The 19,434-nt window shown below is 37.1% G+C and overlaps 2 protein-coding genes across 2 annotated transcripts; both read left to right on the top strand.

The window, feature by feature from the left end:
* The first annotated feature begins 1,763 nt into the window (after nt 1–1,763).
* Nucleotides 1,764–3,068, top strand: LOC145680157 (uncharacterized). Its single transcript, XM_081750426.1, has one exon. It carries the CDS (start codon nt 1,764–1,766, stop codon nt 3,066–3,068), a length of 1,305 nt encoding a protein of 434 aa, XP_081606552.1.
* A 993-nt stretch (nt 3,069–4,061) lies between these two features.
* On the top strand, nt 4,062–5,630 carry LOC145680141 (uncharacterized). The gene has a single exon (XM_081750425.1). It carries the CDS (start codon nt 4,062–4,064, stop codon nt 5,628–5,630), a length of 1,569 nt encoding a protein of 522 aa, XP_081606551.1.
* Nucleotides 5,631–19,434: the final 13,804 nt, after the last annotated feature.

Here is a 19,434-nt window from a genome sequence, read left to right as displayed (position 1 = left end):
GTGGATAGCCAAATCACTTTGACGATCTGTCCAATAACCATACTTGAAAGAAATCTAACACGAAATAGTTCAACAACAATGACAGTACGTACTATTGCAAGACTGTTTAATACATGAATATTAATTTGCTCGATCAAGTAACGATCGTTAGGATGTTTAGACGTGTGCATTAAATATAATATGATATTATAACTTGTAATGCTAATATTAGAACCTCAAATGATAACTGTGTGTTTGTTGGATGTTCTACTTAACTTCTAAGCTTAAAAAGTCATAAGTAATTATGAATTTTTAAGGTACATTATAGGCGATTTTTCTGCCACTGTTTTATCTATCTCTCTATATGTTCGTTAGAGTTCTTGGTATAGTACTTCTGTAACAGAACTTACTACTTATGCTACTTTGTAATAGTTTACATTCATTCCTCTGAAAAGTCAGTAATCAAAATAAAACAAAAATCTACCCAACTACGGCGATTTAGTTGACTCACGGTAAATCATCAGAACTACAGAAGACGAAATTTGTACCAGTTTTCTACCGTCATTCAGACCGATACAACACAAAATCCAGCAAACTTTTTACTCTCGATGTACAAGAGTAATTTTAAAACCAAAGTCTCACAAAGCACTGGGGACGCAAGGGAACTTCATGCTATTGTATGGCAGACTTTTGTGATTGTACTTTCCCCACTCCCATAAAAGTCTGAGCGCACTTCGCTGAGGTGCTCAGTCTTGGCTTGGCAGCTGTTTATAATGGAGCTTCCGTTTGTTGCTGTTGTAAGTGCAAAATTCGAGTAGTTATTCGCATGGGCGTCTCTAGCATGTTAAAATGAAGCGGGGGGGGGGACGACTAGAATGCTAGTAGTCCCAACTGAAGTTACGTCAAAATTATTACTTTACAAATGGCATCCGCTCTTTCTACCTTTAGCAACACAATTAATCATAATTTTCATCCATCACGTGTAGTCTATTTGCCGAAAAACAATTACGTTTGTATATAATATGGTTCTTAGTAATTTTTTCACCTTGATATTCCTACAGTGAATTCCTGCTCAGTGTTCTTAAACGAATTTGCAGTAGTGTAGTTTTATAGTCCTCATATATTTCGATTGCTTAGCTAACAAAATCTTAATTCTGAAAGAAGTCCTACGATGACACTTGATTTGATTTTCATTCTCCTTCTGTATTCTTAATAGACTCAAAAGGTATATTGTATACCTTTTTGTTCTTTATTTCGCTGTATGTTTTGAATTTGTCCAATGAACCATTCTCCATTACTTCGTTTTCCGTTTTAATGTCTAAAATATACAGTTTATTCTTGCTATCATTGGCCTCCTCAATGTATTCTTTCCATCGTCCTCAAACTCAATTCGCTCATTGTTTAGTCCTAACTTGTTTATTTAAATTGTTTAGTTTTGTTTAAAGATGTTTGTTTAATGTAACTTGTTAGCTGTAGAAGAAGTAGAAGAAAGGTTAGGTGCTTGTTGAAACTGTGTATAGCAGCAGTGTGTGTGAGTGAGCGCGTAGCCTATAGCTACATCATCGTAGTGTTCAATGTGCATTTTATTTAACTCGGGAATTGTAAGAAATATTAACAATATTATTAAATCAAATTATTAAAGAACGAACCAGCGTTTGTGTGATACAGTCCATCATAAAGATTTGGTCCTCCTACCCAGATGTTAATACGTGTTTATGTGTTTTATGTGACCTACGTGCTAGGACTTGTGTGTTAACAAGAAAGAAAAAACTGTGTGGGCGACAATGGAAGCTTACAATTCCCGAAAGCGTGTTTTAAAAGGTAAGGTCACTCGTGCTGAAAACTGCATAAACAATATCACAGAACAGGAAGATATTAGTGTAGTTCAAGTCTACAAAAACAAAGTGAGTGAACTGTCACGTGAAACAAATGAGCTTTTATTGCTTGCCAGTAACTTGTGTGCCGAAGAAGAAATTTATTTGGCGCAAGAAGAAGAGCTTGCTGCTATTGAAGATAGACTTACAAAGCTTAACGTGAAATTAGTGGAAGTGCAGGGTAAATTATTTCACGCTTCTTCTAGTGATATGAATAATCAAAAAAACACAACAGAAATTCGACTTCCAAAATTGCAGTTGCCATGCTTTAGTGGGAACTTAAATGATTGGCTTTCGTTTCGTGATTTGTTTATCGCAGCAGTGCATAATAATGAAAAATTAACAGGTGCACAAAAACTTCAGTACTTAAAAACTAGTCTGCAAGGTGAAGCAGCAACACTTATTCAATCTATACAAATAACTGACGATAACTATAAAGAAGCTTGGGACCTGCTAAATTTAAGGTATCAAAATAAACGAGAATTAGTCACGTCTATCTTGCGGCGGTTTGTAAGTCAAGGTCAAGTGCAGCAAGAATCAGCTGGCGCATTACGTCGGTTGTTGGATACAAGTGTTGAATGTGTGCGATCGTTATCAGTGTTGGACATAAAAGTGAACGAATGGGATCCTTTGCTTATATTTCATATAACAGAGAAGCTAGACAGTGAAACAAAGAGGCAGTGGGAACTTTCATTGTCAGACAGTGAACTACCAACATTTGACCAGTTGGTGAAATTCATAGATCATAGGTGTCGCGCATTAGCAAGTAGTACTTCGAATGCAAGATCAACCCCACCCAGTGAGCCAAACAAGAGTAATAAAAAATCAACAATAGCGCATCATGCTTCAGCTCAATTTTCGTGTTGCCAGTGCAAAAGCAAAAATCATCCTTTGCATAAATGTGATGACTTTCTTTCGCTGTCAGTTGACGAACGTCATTCTTTAGTGAAAAACAAAGCATTATGCTTTAATTGCTTACAATCTAATCATAAACTGTCCAGTTGCAAATCAGCATCGTGTCGTGAGTGTGGCAAACGTCATCATACTTTACTTCATTTTCCAAATAAACAGAACTCAGGTGTGTCAGTGGGGACTCATTTGTCAAGTGAAACTAATGTGCAACATGCAGTGTTATTACAGACTGCAGTAGTGATGGTGAAGGATTCATATGGTAATTTACAACCTGTGAGAGCCTTGTTAGATTCAGCCAGTTAAAAAAGCTTCATGTCAGAAAACTGCATACAACGACTCGGTTTACAAAAACAACCGGTTTATGCAGGGGTGCCCATCCCCCCCAAAGCTGATGGCGCACTCCCCCCAAAAAACTAATAATCTCTTCCCTCCTCAAAACTCAAGTCCTCTAAAAACAATTGCCCAGTGTAGCAGTAGATTTTATTGGTTTTTGTAGTACTAGTAATTGTTATTTTTATTGTTGTTTTTATTTCCTGTAGTAGTATTATAGAATGCTTGTAGTAGTAGTAGGGGCAGTAGTAATATAAAAATGGCATTACTTTTGTTAGTAGTCTTGGTAGTGTACAATACTAAATATGTTCTATAAGGATATTGAAGGGTATAAAAACTTCTACACACTGTGTATGGCAAAGGTATTCTTTTTTTTACAATTAGTAGTATTATTTTTTTCCTTTACAAAATATTGATATAATTCCCTTGTACATGAAAAGTAAGGTACTTCATTCATAGAGTTTCTTACTATGAAATTACTTATTCGACATTAGAGTAAATTCTTCCCCAATTTTTTTATTCCCCCCAATTTTTTTCTCGATGGCACAACTTGCGCCATTCATCCATCCTGTGGGCGGCCCTTCTCTCTTAAAACGAACCAACCTTTCCTTTCATACGGCTACTTGCGCGGTACTTCATTCATCGAGTATCGAAGCAGGGGGTACGGGGGTTCACCCCGGAAAATTTTTGAAAATTAGCTTCTCAAAATCGTGTTTTAATGCTATTCCGATAGTAAAATTGCTAGTTCGAAAGTAGAGTAAAATCCCCCCCAAAATTTTTCTCAATGGCGCAACTTGCGCCATTCATCCCCCCTGTGGGCGGCCCTGGGTTTATGTACATGTTTCGGGACTGAGTTCCAGTAATGTTGCTCGGGCAAAAGGTGTTGTTAATATTGTGTTTACATCAAGCTATGATGTTAAATCAGAATTTTCTGTAGAAGCGTTAGTGTTGCCAAAGGTAACAGGTATGTTACCAAAACGGTATATTCATAAAAGCAAGAAGTGGTCGCATGTTAACACGTTAACATTAGCAGATCCGAATTTTAATGTTCCTGACAGAATTGATCTGTTATTGGGTGCAGATATTTACCCTCAATTGCTATTGGCGGGTGTGTGTAGTGGTGTTAATGGTTCTCCCGTAGCAGTGAATACCAAATTAGGATGGGTGTTGTTTGGTTCTATTGGCGACGATGAAGTGCGACGTAAAGAATTCACAGCGTCAACATATCATATCCAGTGCAACAGTGAAAGAATTTTGCAACAGTTTTGGGAATTGGAAGATATTCCTACACAAAATATAATGTCGTCAGAAGAAAAACAGTGTGAAATTTATTTCGAGAAGACCCATCAAAGAGATGAAACAGGTAGGTTTCATGTGCAATTACCGTTTCGCGACAACAGTGCAAGACTTGGTGAGTCACGTGAAGTGGCAATTAAACGCCTTAAGCAAGTAGAAAGTAGGTTGAAGAAGAGGCCTAAAATGCGTCAATTATATGTAGATTTTATGCACGAGTATGAGGTACTTGGGCATATGGAGATTATTCCAGAAAGTGAAATACTGAAACCAAACAGTGAAGTGTGTTATTTACCTCATCACGCAGTGTTGAAAGATTCCAGTTCTACAACAAAACTGAGAGTAGTTTTTGATGGTAGTTGTAAAACTTCATCTAATGTGTCATTGAATGATAAGTTACTTGTCGGACCTAGGTTACAGTGTGACTTAATTCCATTACTTGTGCGTTTTAGACATCATAATGTGGCATTAACTGCTGATATTCAGAAAATGTATAGACAGGTGAGAATCCAACCAGAACATACAGACTTCCAGCGAATTGTGTGGCGTGAAAAACCGATTCTTCCGATCAAAGATTACAGGCTTGTGACGGTAACTTATGGTACAGCTTCAGCACCGTATTTAGCAGTGAAAAGTTTGCAGCAATTAGCGAAATATGAAGAAGAATCATTTCCTCTTACAGCGGCTGTAGTAATGCAAGACTTTTTTGTTGATGACTTAATCAGTGGTGCCAACTCAGTTAGTGAAGCAATTCAGTTACAAGAACAACTCAGTGCATTATTGCAGAAAGGAGGTTTTGAATTGAGAAAATGGGCATCCAACAGTCCCAACGTTTTGGACTCCGTACCCTCTCATTTGAAACAAGTGACGAGTAGTTTAGACTTTGATAGTAGTAATTCAGTGAAAACGTTAGGAATTCTGTGGTATCCATCAAATGATGTATTTTCGTATAATGTCAATCTTGTGTCAGTTAAGTCAGTTGTAACTAAGCGTAATATTTTATCAGAAAGTGCAAAAGTGTTCGATCCATTAGGTTTGATTTCTCCAACTACTATTATTGCGAAAATATTATTGCAAGAAATTTGGAAACTAATTTTAGAATGGGACAGTCCAGTTCCTGAATGGATTTTGAGGAAATGGAGGAATTACTACTCAGAGCTTTTTTTTATTAAAACACATCAAAATCAACAGGTGTATCAGTATCACTCAAGCTACAAGAAGAGAGTTAATAGGATTCTGTGATTCTTCCGAAAAGGCCTATTGTGGAGTGGTGTATATGAGGTCTGTATCTCAAGACGGCCAAGTGAGTGTGAACATTGTTATGGGAAAAACGAAGGTTGCTCCAATCAAACAAGTGTCTTTGCCCCGATTAGAACTCTGTGGTGCCTTGCTATTAGCTAAAATGATGAATCTCATATTAAATTCATTACGTTTGGAAGTGCATGATGTAATTGTCTATTCTGACTCTACTGTTGTGTTATTGTGGCTGAATTCGGATTCAAGCAGATGGAAAGTGTTTGTCGCGAATCGTGTTGCAAAGATTCAAACTCTTTTGCCATCAGTGAAATATCATCTGAAAGGAGTAGTAGGCAATGCTGTGTTAAATTTTGAAGAAATGTCAACCATGCTGTATCAAATTGAAGCGTGCCTGAATTCACGGCCACTCACCCCTTTGTCTTCAGACCCCAATGATTTGTGTAGCCTAACTCCAGGACATTTTCTCATTGGAGCTCCAATGTTGGCAATACCTGAACCAGATTATACAGAAAAGAAACTTAATCGACTGTCAAGATGGCAATTAGTGCAACGACTTCAGCAACACTTCTGGAAGAGGTGGAGTGTAGAATATATCTCTATGTTACAACAGCGTCCAAAGTGGTGGAAAAGAAACAACAACGTGAAGGAAGGTGATTTAGTTTTACTTGTGGAAGATAACTTACCTCCTTTAAAATGGAAGTTGGGACGTATTGTAAATATTCATCCTGGAAGCGATAACGTTGTACGTGCAGTGACTGTAAAGACATCAGATGGAGTTTACAAAAGACCAGTTGTGAAAGTATCCCCATTGCCATTTGATTGAAAAAGACATTTTTCATTTACCGTTTTGTTTTACTTTTCATATGTCATTTCCAATATCTTACTAATTCATCTTTTGTGTGTATCTTGAACTAGATCGTTCAAGGGTGGGGGCTATGTTTAGTCCTAACTTGTTTATTTAAATTGTTTAGTTTTGTTTAAAGATGTTTGTTTAATGTAACTTGTTAGCTGTAGAAAAAGTAGAAGAAAGGGTAGGTGCTTGTTGAAACTGTGTATAGCAGCAGTGTGTGTGAGTGAGCGCGTAGCCTATAGCTACATCATCGTAGTGTTCAATGTGCATTTTATTTAACTCGGGAATTGTAAGAAATATTAACAATATTATTAAACCAAATTATTAAAGAACGAACCAGCGTTTGTGTGATACAGTCCATCACTCATTAAACACTCATTTCTATCTTTATTTCTATATTGTCATAGTAGTTGTCCCCTGCTGCCCTTCTACAGTATTCGAAATAAATTTACTAATATTCAAATTTCTCTACTTTTTTAAGTTCTCCTTGTCACCCTCACTTCTATTGTATATTTTCCTGTCTTGTAGATTTTCCTTCTTAATTCGCACATAAACTTTCTGTACATCGTTCCCTTCCCTTCAATCTCCCTTCGTCATAGAAATCAATTGTTGCTGGTTAAGCAATGAAAAAAAATGTGCCTGCAGCCTAGACTACTTTGACTAACCAAAAAGCGTAACTTTTTTTTTAATTCTTCTTTAAAAGTGACCCACGTCAGGCGTACAATCTAATCACATTAACCTAATATTTAAGAACAGACATAACTTTAATTTGTTCAGCCTATGTTTTTACTTCTTCCACATATATCTAAATACTTTAAGCATTGATCCATTTATCTCGTACTCAAAATATTTGGGGGCACGCGTCCCCTCTGTCCCCCGCCAGAGACGTCGGTGGTTATTCGTTTTCTCAATGCAAAGAACATATAAACGATTGAAATCCATTACTAATTGACGGATGTGTATGTCAAGGCGTGTGTGGATGTCATAAACTTTCGCAAGTGGTGTAGGAAGTTTGCAGCTGGGTGTACTGAAATTTACGACGAAGAAGGAAGCGAGAAACTGTCAATTTCGTTCGAAGCAGTGGTGAAAATTGAGCAAACCATGAGTGAAGCTCGGCGGATCATTCTGGATGATATCTGCATTTTGTTTCCTGAGGTCTCCCGAAGCACTATTCATAGGATTTTGACGGAAAAGTTGCAATATTGGAAACTGTGCGCATTGTAGATCCCGCGAATGTTTGCAGACCACTAACGCTGACAAGTTGACGCTTCTCGTGAATTTCTTCGTCGCTATTCAGACGAAAAGGACAATTTGATGTATTCAATTGTCACGAATGACGGAACCTGGACATTCCACTTCACACTTGAGACCAAATAATAATCACATGAGTGATGACATTTCTCTTCACCCAGCTTGCGCCGTGTGGACTTTGTGGTGGACAAACACCATGCACACGGGTTTTCTCAGGGTTCTCCCATTTCCTCCCACTTTCTTCATTCCACCATTTCCTTCATTTCTCATCATCACCGTCTCCTTTAATCTAACCGGCATAAACATGAGACTTAAAACTGAAAGATTTCATTTCATTTCCAAGCAAACGAGCAAACACAGTCTACCGGTATAGTCATGGCAACAGTGTTTTGGGATCGAAAGGTAATGTTGTTTGTCGACTTCATTGCTTGTAATACCACAATAAACACTGACAGGTTTTGTAACATATTAAAAAATCTCAGACGTGCGTTTCAGAATTGGAGAAAAGGGATGTTGAATAAGCGCGTAAGCATTCTCAACATGGGGCTCGATCCCATGTAGCCAGGCAAACCGTCACTCTCCTGTAACAACCTGGATGGGACTTTATAACACTCATCCACCATATAGTCCAGATTTGGCACCCAGTAACTACCATCTATTTGTTGTCAAGTTGTCAAGTTGAAAAAACATATGGACTTCGCACAACAGTGGATGACACTTCTGTCCGTCTTGGTTATACGGACAAGATATCTGTAATCTCGTGGTGTGGAATCAATGCGTGGACCACTGCCCAATCATCTTGCCCACGGTTCCCTTCTTTCCATTGCTTCCACACACGCATCACTGTTATGGCAGCATCCCTGTCGCACACTAATTTGTCTGTAGGGGAAGTCACCTCTTTGCTGGGTGAGTATGTAATTGTCACAGTTAGAGGACAGTCATCTGCTTATTTTGCAATCTTTGCTATCAAGGAGTTATGGTGACACTTTCTGTTTCTGTTTGTTTCTCGAACTCTCCATCGCCTGAGTACTGTGCAAACTACCATTTACTTGGAGCACCAAACCGAGTGCTATGCTGAGCCCTCGCATGGTCATTCTGTTGAAATTATAATCATTAGTACGTAATACACTGCCGTACAATGAGTTTGTACACATTCCCGTTATTCCTTCTTGATGTTGCAATTTTCAGAAACGGTGTATTTGGCATAGGAATGAACATTTTGTTAACATCTAGTTCAATGATACAGTATTTGATGGTAAGGCTTATCCAGAAACTTTTGGATTTGTCTTATTGTTAGTAGTTTGTATGATCATTTTAACAAAAAAGGAGACAACTTATCAACAAAAAAAGTCATCAAAAGTTATTTAACAGGACATTTCATTTTCTATTAGACATTTTCTGGAAAACATAGAACATTCTGTTTGATAATTTACTTTAGTTTTTGATCTGGTGACATTTAACTTTATATTTTGTTGCAATCATACTTTCTAGTTGCCAAATTGCCGATACTCGTGCATCCTATTTTTAGGAAGTGTTAGGAGAAGCTTTTGAAAACAAACCTTAAACTATGTGGACAAATACGATATTGCTAAATCATGTCAGGAGAGTACACTTTCGTGGTATTTTCTGAGTAACGACAAGATATTTGTGTAGACATTCTATGACACATTTTGTTTCCAAAGAAAGAAGAAGTCCACTTGAAAATATATTCCAAGTCTTATAAGAAAATATCTGTAAATTTTGAGGCTGAGTTTTTCAATAGGAATTTATTTCTCAAACTCTCCGAAGTGTCATTCTTATTTGTAATACTCGCATACGTAAGTTCCTATAATTGTGAAAAAAATGATTAGAAATAACATTCATTGTCCAACACAAGACGATGTTTTTCCTGCCAGTTAATAAAGAACTTTCGCACACTTGAGGCTGCATGTTTTGCATTGAATTGTCCTTTCTAAATTTTCTTCAATCTTACATTATTTGTCTTTCACATTTTAGTTTATATCTATCTTCCTTGTAGCAAGCCTTTCAAGATATTGAATATGTCTTCTTAACCTGATCCAGTGTTTCGTTCCTATTTTTAAATTTATTTGGTTTTTAGTTGTTTTTATTTGTTCTATGAGTTTCTGTAGTTTGCTGATCTCTGTTCAGTATAATAGTCTGCTGTAGTCCACTCTGTCTACCGGATGCTGTTTTCTTCTTTAATACGAGTATTAATCTACACGATTTGATCTTATTTTCTTATCAAGCCTGAAATGTGCCTATTTCTTCATGTTTCAACGTTGTTTCCTCCAAGGGTAACTGGGTATGAGAAAGAGAGAAGAAAACGCTAATTAAACAACAAATTAACTTTATTAATATATTTGCGTAAGTTTAATATTCAATAAGAAAAGGCTATAAGAGATCCGATAGCCACTGCAAAACTTAGATAGAGCAACCTTACTTGAATTTATCGCAAGAATGAGGAATATCACGATTCTGTTAAATGATAAATAGAATTTCCAAAATATATGCCAAAAGAAGCAGAACTGATAGACTGCAGCCTTTGCAAAAATAAAAGTTCTTTATATCCTATTAAGATTTTAAATAAGACATACAAGAAAGTATATGAACATAGCGATCAATGAATGTCCTATTATCAAGGACTGAAAAAGGATACATAGAATGTTTTGTAAATGGTATTCTTGTTTCTACAGACCCAGAGAAAGAAATAAAGGAAATACTCAAACCACTACGTTAGAAGTAATTTTTAATACATTTTAGCTCAAGATAAACAAAGCACTTAAAACCATGAAAGTACGTAGAAGGAGAATAAGGGAAACCGATCATATAAAAGTTGGAAGGATAAGAATAGCAGAAGTGAGTGAAATCGACAGCATTATCACCAACGAAAATAAATGTACAAAAGAAGTGAAAAATTGATTGTGATGACAAAATTGGCTTTCCAAAATTAGAGAAATCTTACTATGAATAATTTAAAAATTCGAAAAAATATTTTTAATAATATGATTAGAGTGTTGTGCAGTTGGATATGAAACATGGACATTTGAAAGCTAAGAACGACAGAAGTTATAAGTTGTGAAATGTGATTTCGAAGAAGATTCGAACAGAACCAGCTGGACACAGAGGAAGAGGAATATGGATGTGCTGAAAGATGCAGATGAAAGCAGAAACGCTTTAGACATAACAGGGAAGAGAAAAGTTACGATAGTTACCGGTAGCCATCTAAGAGTGGCTTAGCCAGAAAGTGGGAGAGGTTCATGCTACTTTCTCTTACATGCTAGAAATACATTTATTTCAGTAATTATCAACCCGAGTGCTGTGGCACACTAGTGAGTCTGGATGACTGATCAAAGTCACGAATCTCAAGAAATTAATTGTCATTAGTCTGCTGATCTAAAATGAGCATACCATTGAAAATTCTCGCGTAGTAGTTACCTTTCCTACCATGCAAATAGTTTCGAAGACTATTGGCACAATCCAGCAGAAAACTCTTGATGATTGTACTCTTTTAAAGATACTGTTTTCGAGACCTTTTCTCGCCTATAAGTTGTTATGAGTTCTCCCAGAATTACTAGTAAGTCTGAAAACAAAAGTATGGGGGTTAGGGATGCCGCAAGACGGAATAGGGTGAGAACCGCTGCTTCATTTCACACCAAACCTAGGCTTACAACGCCGAATCTAAACGGGATATTCCTGGGATATTCTGTGATATTGGTGGAGTTAAAGTATCACATCCTATAAAAAAATCAGTCAAGATGACGGGTGGAGGGTAATGGCAATTTCGAGACGTTAGCCAGTAGATCACGAGGGCCAGGATAGTGTTGCTTGACGTTTTAATGTATATACAATTTATTCAAGTTTCAACATTTCGGTAATTTTGATTTTTTTCTCGTGGGTAGTTGTAAGTTTCTACATATTTGTTTCAGTGACACATGGCCAAAATCATAGATATTGAATTTAATTTTTTAAAGTTCTTTAGGCAAATTTGGCTCAGACCAGACGGATGATGAAGAGGTGAATTCGTAGAATGAAAAGAGTGATGAAGACGGGAGAATTGTGAGAAAACCCACAGAAATGTTGTTTGTCCACCACAAAATTCGCATGACATAAGCAGGAATCAAATCGATGACCCATTGCACTGAAAGGGATCTCTATCATTGAGCCACTATGATCCTATAAAGGGATCGTCTAAGCTGTTATTGATAGGATTTTAAATTTATTTATGGCCTTATTATTGTCTTACTGACTGTCAGGAAAAATACTTAACCGGATCAGGACTCAAATCTGTGTCCTTGTGGTATTATTTTGGAAAGGTATAAAGCTTTAACGATGAGCTATTTTTACAACCAAAGACATACGGCTAAGATTCGAATTTTTAAAACATCATCAGATTGAGTCACGCTAAGTGAACCATTTTATTGTAGGTAGTGATTTTAGGTAAGCGAGATTAGATTGGTTTAGGTTAGTACTAATGAAACAACTTTCTGCTTGTGTAAGGAATGATATTGATTTCTGTTTGTTGATTTCGTAACAAATCAAGGCGGATCGTTTTCAAAGCTTAAATCCAGAATGACATTTTTATGCGTGTAAAGTCAGTATAACAATTCAATATTTTAAAACAGCTTGTATTATGTGTGAAAATTTATTTAAGAAAACTATTTTTATTATTATTATATTCCTTGCGTCGTTTTAAGATTTCTTTCGCTAATGTTGACCACATAATTCCCCCCATGGGCAGTGTCCTGCAAGTAACTAATCACACGCCAGTAACTAGCTGCTACTTTTTAATTGCTGCTCACAGCTCAGAGCATCGCTGATCATGGAGAAACGCTCTACAGCCAGGTAATGAATTCAGCAATATGGTACTATACGTCATTTACGATCTGCTTGTCATCGTCATGTTTCCAACGAGACGGAAGATTCGAGTTTAATAAACGAAGTCCAGTTAGACCCACTAAGGACATTTAGGCAGCTAAGGGAAGTTTCCAACTTTCCGGATAGTATCTAAACAGCGCTCCAAAGGGCTCGTCATGCTGGACTACGTGGCTGTGTTACTGACTTAAAGGAAAAACTCAGATAAACACAAAATTTACCGTCTCAAATTTGCAAAAGCGAATGTGAATCGCAACTGGACTTAGATGAATCCATACTCGCAACATTGAATGAGGGGTGCAACTTCATGTATCGTCTGAATAGCACCCGATATGACGTTGCATATGTGTCTACTTGCAATCGAAGTGGTTACTTTCTCTTTCATGTTGGGGTTCGATTTCCAGTCGCGGTGCATGACAACTCCATAGAATTGAAGGACTCTTGGACAGTGCTCAGTACTTACACATTATGGTACCATCAGTACGAGTACTTCAGCCTTATGATGTTGTTGAGTTCCAGCAAGAACAGTTCCAATATATACTTCCCTTGTGGTTCAGCCCTTCCATTACACTTCCGATTTAAAATTTCCAGCGCAAAATAATGCGATTTTTGTCATGTGAAAGTACCTATCATGGGATATATTTCCTGAAACTCCAGAGGACAGGATAGTATTATGTCCACCACGATGCGAAAAACTGCTTCATTAGAAAATACAAGGAGAATAGGTTGATCTTGCGGTTGTCCACCAATATGTCCAAAATTCTTCAAGGCAGTATTTATATTGTTTCGTAGTCTGTTACTAGTGTTGGTAATACAGGAAGGAAGACCGTTCGCTTCACAGGATTTTGTTTTTTTTTATCATCGAATAGATGGCACTCCATGTTGGAAGTTTACTTGGATCCATTATGTCTTCTCGATACCCTATGTATGATATCGTGAATTCAACGTCTTTAGCTATTTGACCTACTTGTAGTAAAAATAAAATGAAATCTTTGAGTTTTACGTCCCACGGTTATGTCGGTTAGACTAAAGGATACGGTGATTATGAGAAATTAATGAAATGGTGGAATAAAGAAAGTGGGAGGAAACGCGAGAATCCCGCGAAAACCCACGCACACGGTGCTACTTATAGTAACTTGGGATCATAATATTCTCCTACGTTGAAGGAATCTGGAAGATTAAGGTGAATAGTTGGTCAAGGGTGCATCAAAACGTGTTGACTTAATAGCTCTGTTTCGTATACTAGGAATCTGCGACGAGGCCGATAGTCTACCTGGAGCAGAGTCATTGGTAGAATCCTGGAACAGTACCATTGCAGTCTGATGGCTTCTACTTACTTCATACAAAGATGAACTATATTCAAAATCGAAATTATCTAAAGCTGACACTGTGAACTATTTCGTTTTGAAATGAGATGGTCAGGGTATTATTATATTTGCAGAAAATTCTATAGCATACACCACAGAAGATTTCGTTTAACCTTGTTATAGCCTACAGATACACAAACTTTGTTCATAGATGTTATGAGATCTTTACTTTTGCGTTTTTCGTAGATTGAATGCCCGATCATAACTTGCAGGGAATTTTATTTTTTTCCATAATGCAGCACGTAGATGAGTATTTGGAAAATAGAGTTAATGTTGGTGGAAACAGAAAAATCGTTAGAATGTTCCCCATCATGCACTTAGTTACACATCTCCAACACTTCCATATTGGCTCTCAAATGGCACATTATCAACACTTATAAATCAAGAGTTGCTCATATGGAATAATGAAAAAAAAAAAAAATATGGCTACACTATCTTGCATACGTATTGTTTCCTATGATTTCCTAAGTTCAGAGGCGTCAGAAAACATATCTTGAGCCCCAGATCCACAGAAAGTAAATATTTTCCTAGAATGTTTGCAGCACATTTTAATGTATCGCTCGCTTGAACTGTTTTCACAATTTCCTCTGGTGTTAATCTTGCCGAAAACACCAGAAATGATTCCTTCTTCCTATTGGATTGGCAAAGGCGTATTCTTTTGCCGTACTTGTGCATAAGGAATCTTTTGATTTCATTGTTATAGACTTGTACATTTTTTTCGATAGACTTCGTAAGATGTCTCATTTCAGATAAGGTCATGGAAAAACAGAATTAATATGAGTTCCTAATTTCACATCTATTGTTTGAAATACAGAAATTTCTTCTGATGATTAACGTTTCTCCATTCCTGTTGCTGCAACTGCTCTCTCATAGTTTCTAATGCATTCTGGTATACGACCTTCATATGCGTACAAATCAGCTACGAAAATGTTTTCGTCATTAACCAGGTCAGCAACTCGACAGACTAACTCGTCGAATGACTTGGAAATGACAAAATAACTTGGAAATGGCAAGTCGCAGCTTGAAAAGAGTTTGAACGTATTGACTCACAAATACTATATTTTTCTCTATAATATCTTCCATCTTTAATCTAGTTGTTACGTTTGCACATATGATGCACGGTAAAACCACCGGTGAGACCATGCTACTAGGTCCAGAACGTCTCGTTTTTCTAACCGAAGCGATGTTGTTCCTGGTGAAAATAATTAACATTCTCCCTCTTTCTTAACACCCCTTTCAGCTACTTCGGCTTCATTCGATTTTAGAATTACATCTCCGTTTTTTTTTTTTTTTTTTTTTTTTTAGTATAAACCTTATAACAGAAGTTGGCACTGTGATACACTATTTTCTCTCCATCGTTTATTTTTATACGTTTACGGGGGCCGCTGTGGCTCAGTGGTAGAGCGTTCACCTCTGGTGCTTGCGGTCCCGGGTTCTATCCCAGCCCCCGCCAAGTGAACTTTGTGGTGGACAAACACCGTGTGCGTGGGTTTCCTCGGGGTTCTCCCATTTCCCCCACTTTCTTCATTATACCATTTCATTTATTATTCATCATCACCGTCTCCTTTAGCCTAACCGGCATAACCGTGGGACGTAAAACTTAAAGATTTCATTTCATTTCATTTTATACGTTTACTTACGTAGTAGTTCGAATTCCAGCAACATCTTTTAACGTTTTAATTCCGGCAATGGTACTGGTCAATCGCTCTGACGTATTTTGTTGACAAATTATACATCTGCTGCTATCAAAGGGCTCTTCCATGCGTTGCGACCAAGTCGAACACCTTGAGGAGTACTTGTCGGAGAAGTATCAGTCATCATTGAATCTTTTCTGAAATAATAAAAAGAAATTATATTACTTAATTGTATAAAGTTTTCATGGTGTGTAGAAACACATACTTGGTAGGAATATACCCAAAATTATTTTAAACTTTCATCAGATTCTACAACCCCGAAAACATGCACTATATAATCAAAAGTATACGGACACCTGGTTGAAAATGACTTACAAGTTCGTGGCGTCCTCCATCGGTACTGCTGGAATTCAATATGGTGTTCGCCCACCCGTAGCCTTGATGACAGCTTCTACTCTTGCAGGCATACTTTCAATCAGGTGCTGGAAGATTTTTTGGGGAATGGCAGCCCATTCTTCACGGAGTGCTGAACTGAGGAGAGGTATCGATGTAGGTCGGTGAGACCTGGCACGAAGCATCCCAAAGGTTCCGAAACATCTCAAAGATGTTCTATAGGATTCAAGTTAGGACTCTGTGCAGGCAAGTCCATTACAGGGATGTTATGGTCGTGTAACCACTCCGCCACATTCCGTGCGTTATGAGCAGGTACTCGATCGTGTTGAAAGATGCAATCGCCATCCGCGAATTGTTCTTCAACAGTGGGAAGCAAAAAGGTGCTTAAAGCATTAATGTAGTCCTGCGCTGTGAGAGTGTCACGTAAAACAACAAGGGGTGCAAGCCCCCTCCAAGAAAACCACGACCACACCAAAAAAGCACCACCTCCGAATTTTACTGTTGTCACTATGCACCCTGACAGATGACGTTCACCGGGCATTCGCCATACCCATACCCTGAGGTGGATCGCCACATTGTGTACTGCGATTCGTCACTCCACACAACGTTTTTCCACTGTTCAATCGTTCAATGTTTACGCTCCTTACACCAAGCGTGGCGTCGTTTAGCATTTACCTGCATGATGTGTGGTTTATGAGCAGCCGCTCGACTATGAAATCCAAGTTTTCTCACCTCGCGCCTAACTATCATAGTACTTGGAGTGGATCCTGATGCAGTTTGGAATTCCTGTGTGATAGTCTGGATAGATGTCTGCCTATTACACTTTACAACCCTCTTCAGCTGTCGGCGGTCTCTGTCAGTCAACAGACGAGGTCGGCCTGTACGCTTTTGTGCTGTACGTGTCCCTTTACGTTTCCACTTCACTATCGCATCAGGAGTGTGGAAATATCGCGTACAGACTTCTGACACAATTGACACCCAATCACCTGGCCACGTTCGAAGTCCGTGAGTTATGCGGAGCGCCCCATTCTGCTTTCTCACGATGCCTAATGACTACTGAGGTTGCCGATAATGAGTACCTGGCAGTAGGTGACAGCACAATGCACCTAATATGAAAAACGAATGCTTTTGGGGATGTCTGGATACTTTCGATCACATAGTGTAGGTTTATACTTTTAAATCACTCAAGAAGTGTCAATAGTTCCCAAAGTAATGTGGAAAGTGTTATAGCAACCACCATATTGAAAACTGGCTGGCAAAAGATAACGTACAGGATAACAGATGTCTACCTACGATTTTATTTTTATTTAATCACTGTTTATCTCATTCCAGCAATAAAATTCTCCGGACGTAGAAATTTTTACAGGGATATAGGCTGAGAACTGGATTATATATACAACTAATTTATTTTAATGTAATTATTTTATGTAATTATTTTTGGGTTCAGGAATATATCATTAAATACCAGAAAGTTTGAGTCAACGGGAATCCAACTCACGGCTTCACAATTAGAAGTTTCATGATTTACCACTGAGCTAACATGAACACTACTGCGGAGCTCTTTCTGAAAAACTATAATTGAATTTCAAAGGTAATGACACTCGAATCCGTTACAAATCTTGTTCCTTTCCTCCTTTTCTTTTTCATTCTATTGTACGTAGATGCGAGAACTATGTTCGCTCTCTTTTCTTTCATCGTAAATATTCTTTTACGTATGAAAATTGTAAGCGACAAAACCAGCATGTGCTCACGTGTATACATAGTTTCGAAATATTATACTATATCATTGTGTATTTCAATGAATGTTACTCTTTTCTACAACTAATAAAATTTCAACATGTCTTATTACACTTAAAAGAAAAACATATCTATACATTTTTTTTTTCTCGATTACGGCGGTTAACTTGCCGCTCGAACCTGGCATCTTTGGTTTATTGTTTCCGAAGATACCTGAAGACGAACTTAGAAAATTTTTACCTGGAAATAGCCATAATCAATGCTCTCATTCGTTTTGGTACAAGGTGTATTTTAATTTGTGAAAAACACTTTTCCATTTATTTTTCTAGGTTGCGTCTACACTCACTACTATGGGCTAATTGATCCGAACTAATTATTATTAATTGAGTACACATTTTCTATCTGTTGCTGAGTTACACTCCAGTCATTGCTTTTGGCCATCTTCCAATTAGACACTAAGATTTTATAAACATCATTGTCATATTCAGACATCATTGGGAAACTGCAAGATAAACTAATAGAACAAACATACTTCAGTGGAAACTTTTACCTTTCTTTCACTGTGTTCTTCATTCTTTGTTCTAAACTCGATTTACATTTTCATTACCATTTTATAATTAACATTTTGAATTCTATCAGGCGTAAAATTATCGTTACAGACTGTTGAATTTGTAGTCGGGACTGAATTTGACAATTTTGAAAATTTTTATATATATTAACAGAGTCTGTAGTGTTATCTTAGAAAATTTCTCAATTTAAAATTTTAAGAGAGCATGTGAACGAATTAACTCCTGAATTCAAATCTAGTTTACAAATAGATTTCTGTTCACTTGAACCAAAAGTACTCAACTTACATTTTCAATTGTGCAACAAAATTCTTTGAACCACGTTCAAGTTAGAAAGTCCAATTTGGAATGTTTAAATAAATATTCACTTGAACTTCATTGTTGCCCACGGCTATAAGATTAGTGGTTATGTACAGTTACAGACAAAGAACTTGAACACCCATTTCTCCTTCAGGATCTGAGCTGTCTCATAGTTGCATTAGAATAAGTGTCTTCAATGCGAGAAATCTAAGTTTGATCCTGGTAGAAAATAATTTGAATTGGAACTCATATTTAGCTGTCGGACCACATTTTACATACCCAGAGGAGAAAAAATGTGACAGTAAATTGTACATGAAAACGTCATAATCTGTAAATTTATTTCTATTAGTTTGATTGTAGCCAATGTAGAAATACATTCTTCGTTCCCTTTGAAGTCTTTGTTGTAAACTTATGTGTCAAATACATTATCTAGCGAGGAAAGGAGACGGAGAGCGTGTTCAGTTTTTTCATCGTTACTGTAGAGATACAATTATTTCCAAAGTTCGTTTTAAGTGCTTATTTTAGGAATATAAAGTTCTAAGACGTATTAATGTTGTTTTCCCAGTATATTCATCAACGAGGTTAAAGGACTAATTCCAAAAATATTACTTTTGAAAATTATGGCACGAATTTTGTAACTATTTGAATATGGATCCATCGAATTTTGTTATATTATCAATTTGCCAAAAAATCTTATCGATATGTCATCAGTTTACTCTTGTATCTCCTGAAAACAATGGATTTTTTAAAAAAAGATTTAGTTCCTTTTTCTACAATCATATCATTTCCTATTTTTCTCACTGCAATCGTGCTTAATTC

The sequence above is a fragment of the Thermobia domestica genome, chromosome 1 (genome assembly GCF_964235325.1).
Source record: "Thermobia domestica chromosome 1, izTheDome1.hap1.1, whole genome shotgun sequence".
Classification (NCBI taxonomy): domain Eukaryota; kingdom Metazoa; phylum Arthropoda; class Insecta; order Zygentoma; family Lepismatidae; genus Thermobia; species Thermobia domestica.
The sequence above is the reverse complement of the archived record's forward strand: the minus strand, read 5'-3'. Positions and strand labels throughout refer to the sequence as shown.

Bases quoted from the DNA above. Each gene is read 5' to 3' on its own strand.
- LOC145680157 (XM_081750426.1), top strand. From the start codon at position 1,764: ATGGAAGCTTACAATTCCCGAAAGCGTGTTTTAAAAGGTAAGGTCACT.
- LOC145680141 (XM_081750425.1), top strand. From the start codon at position 4,062: ATGTTACCAAAACGGTATATTCATAAAAGCAAGAAGTGGTCGCATGTT.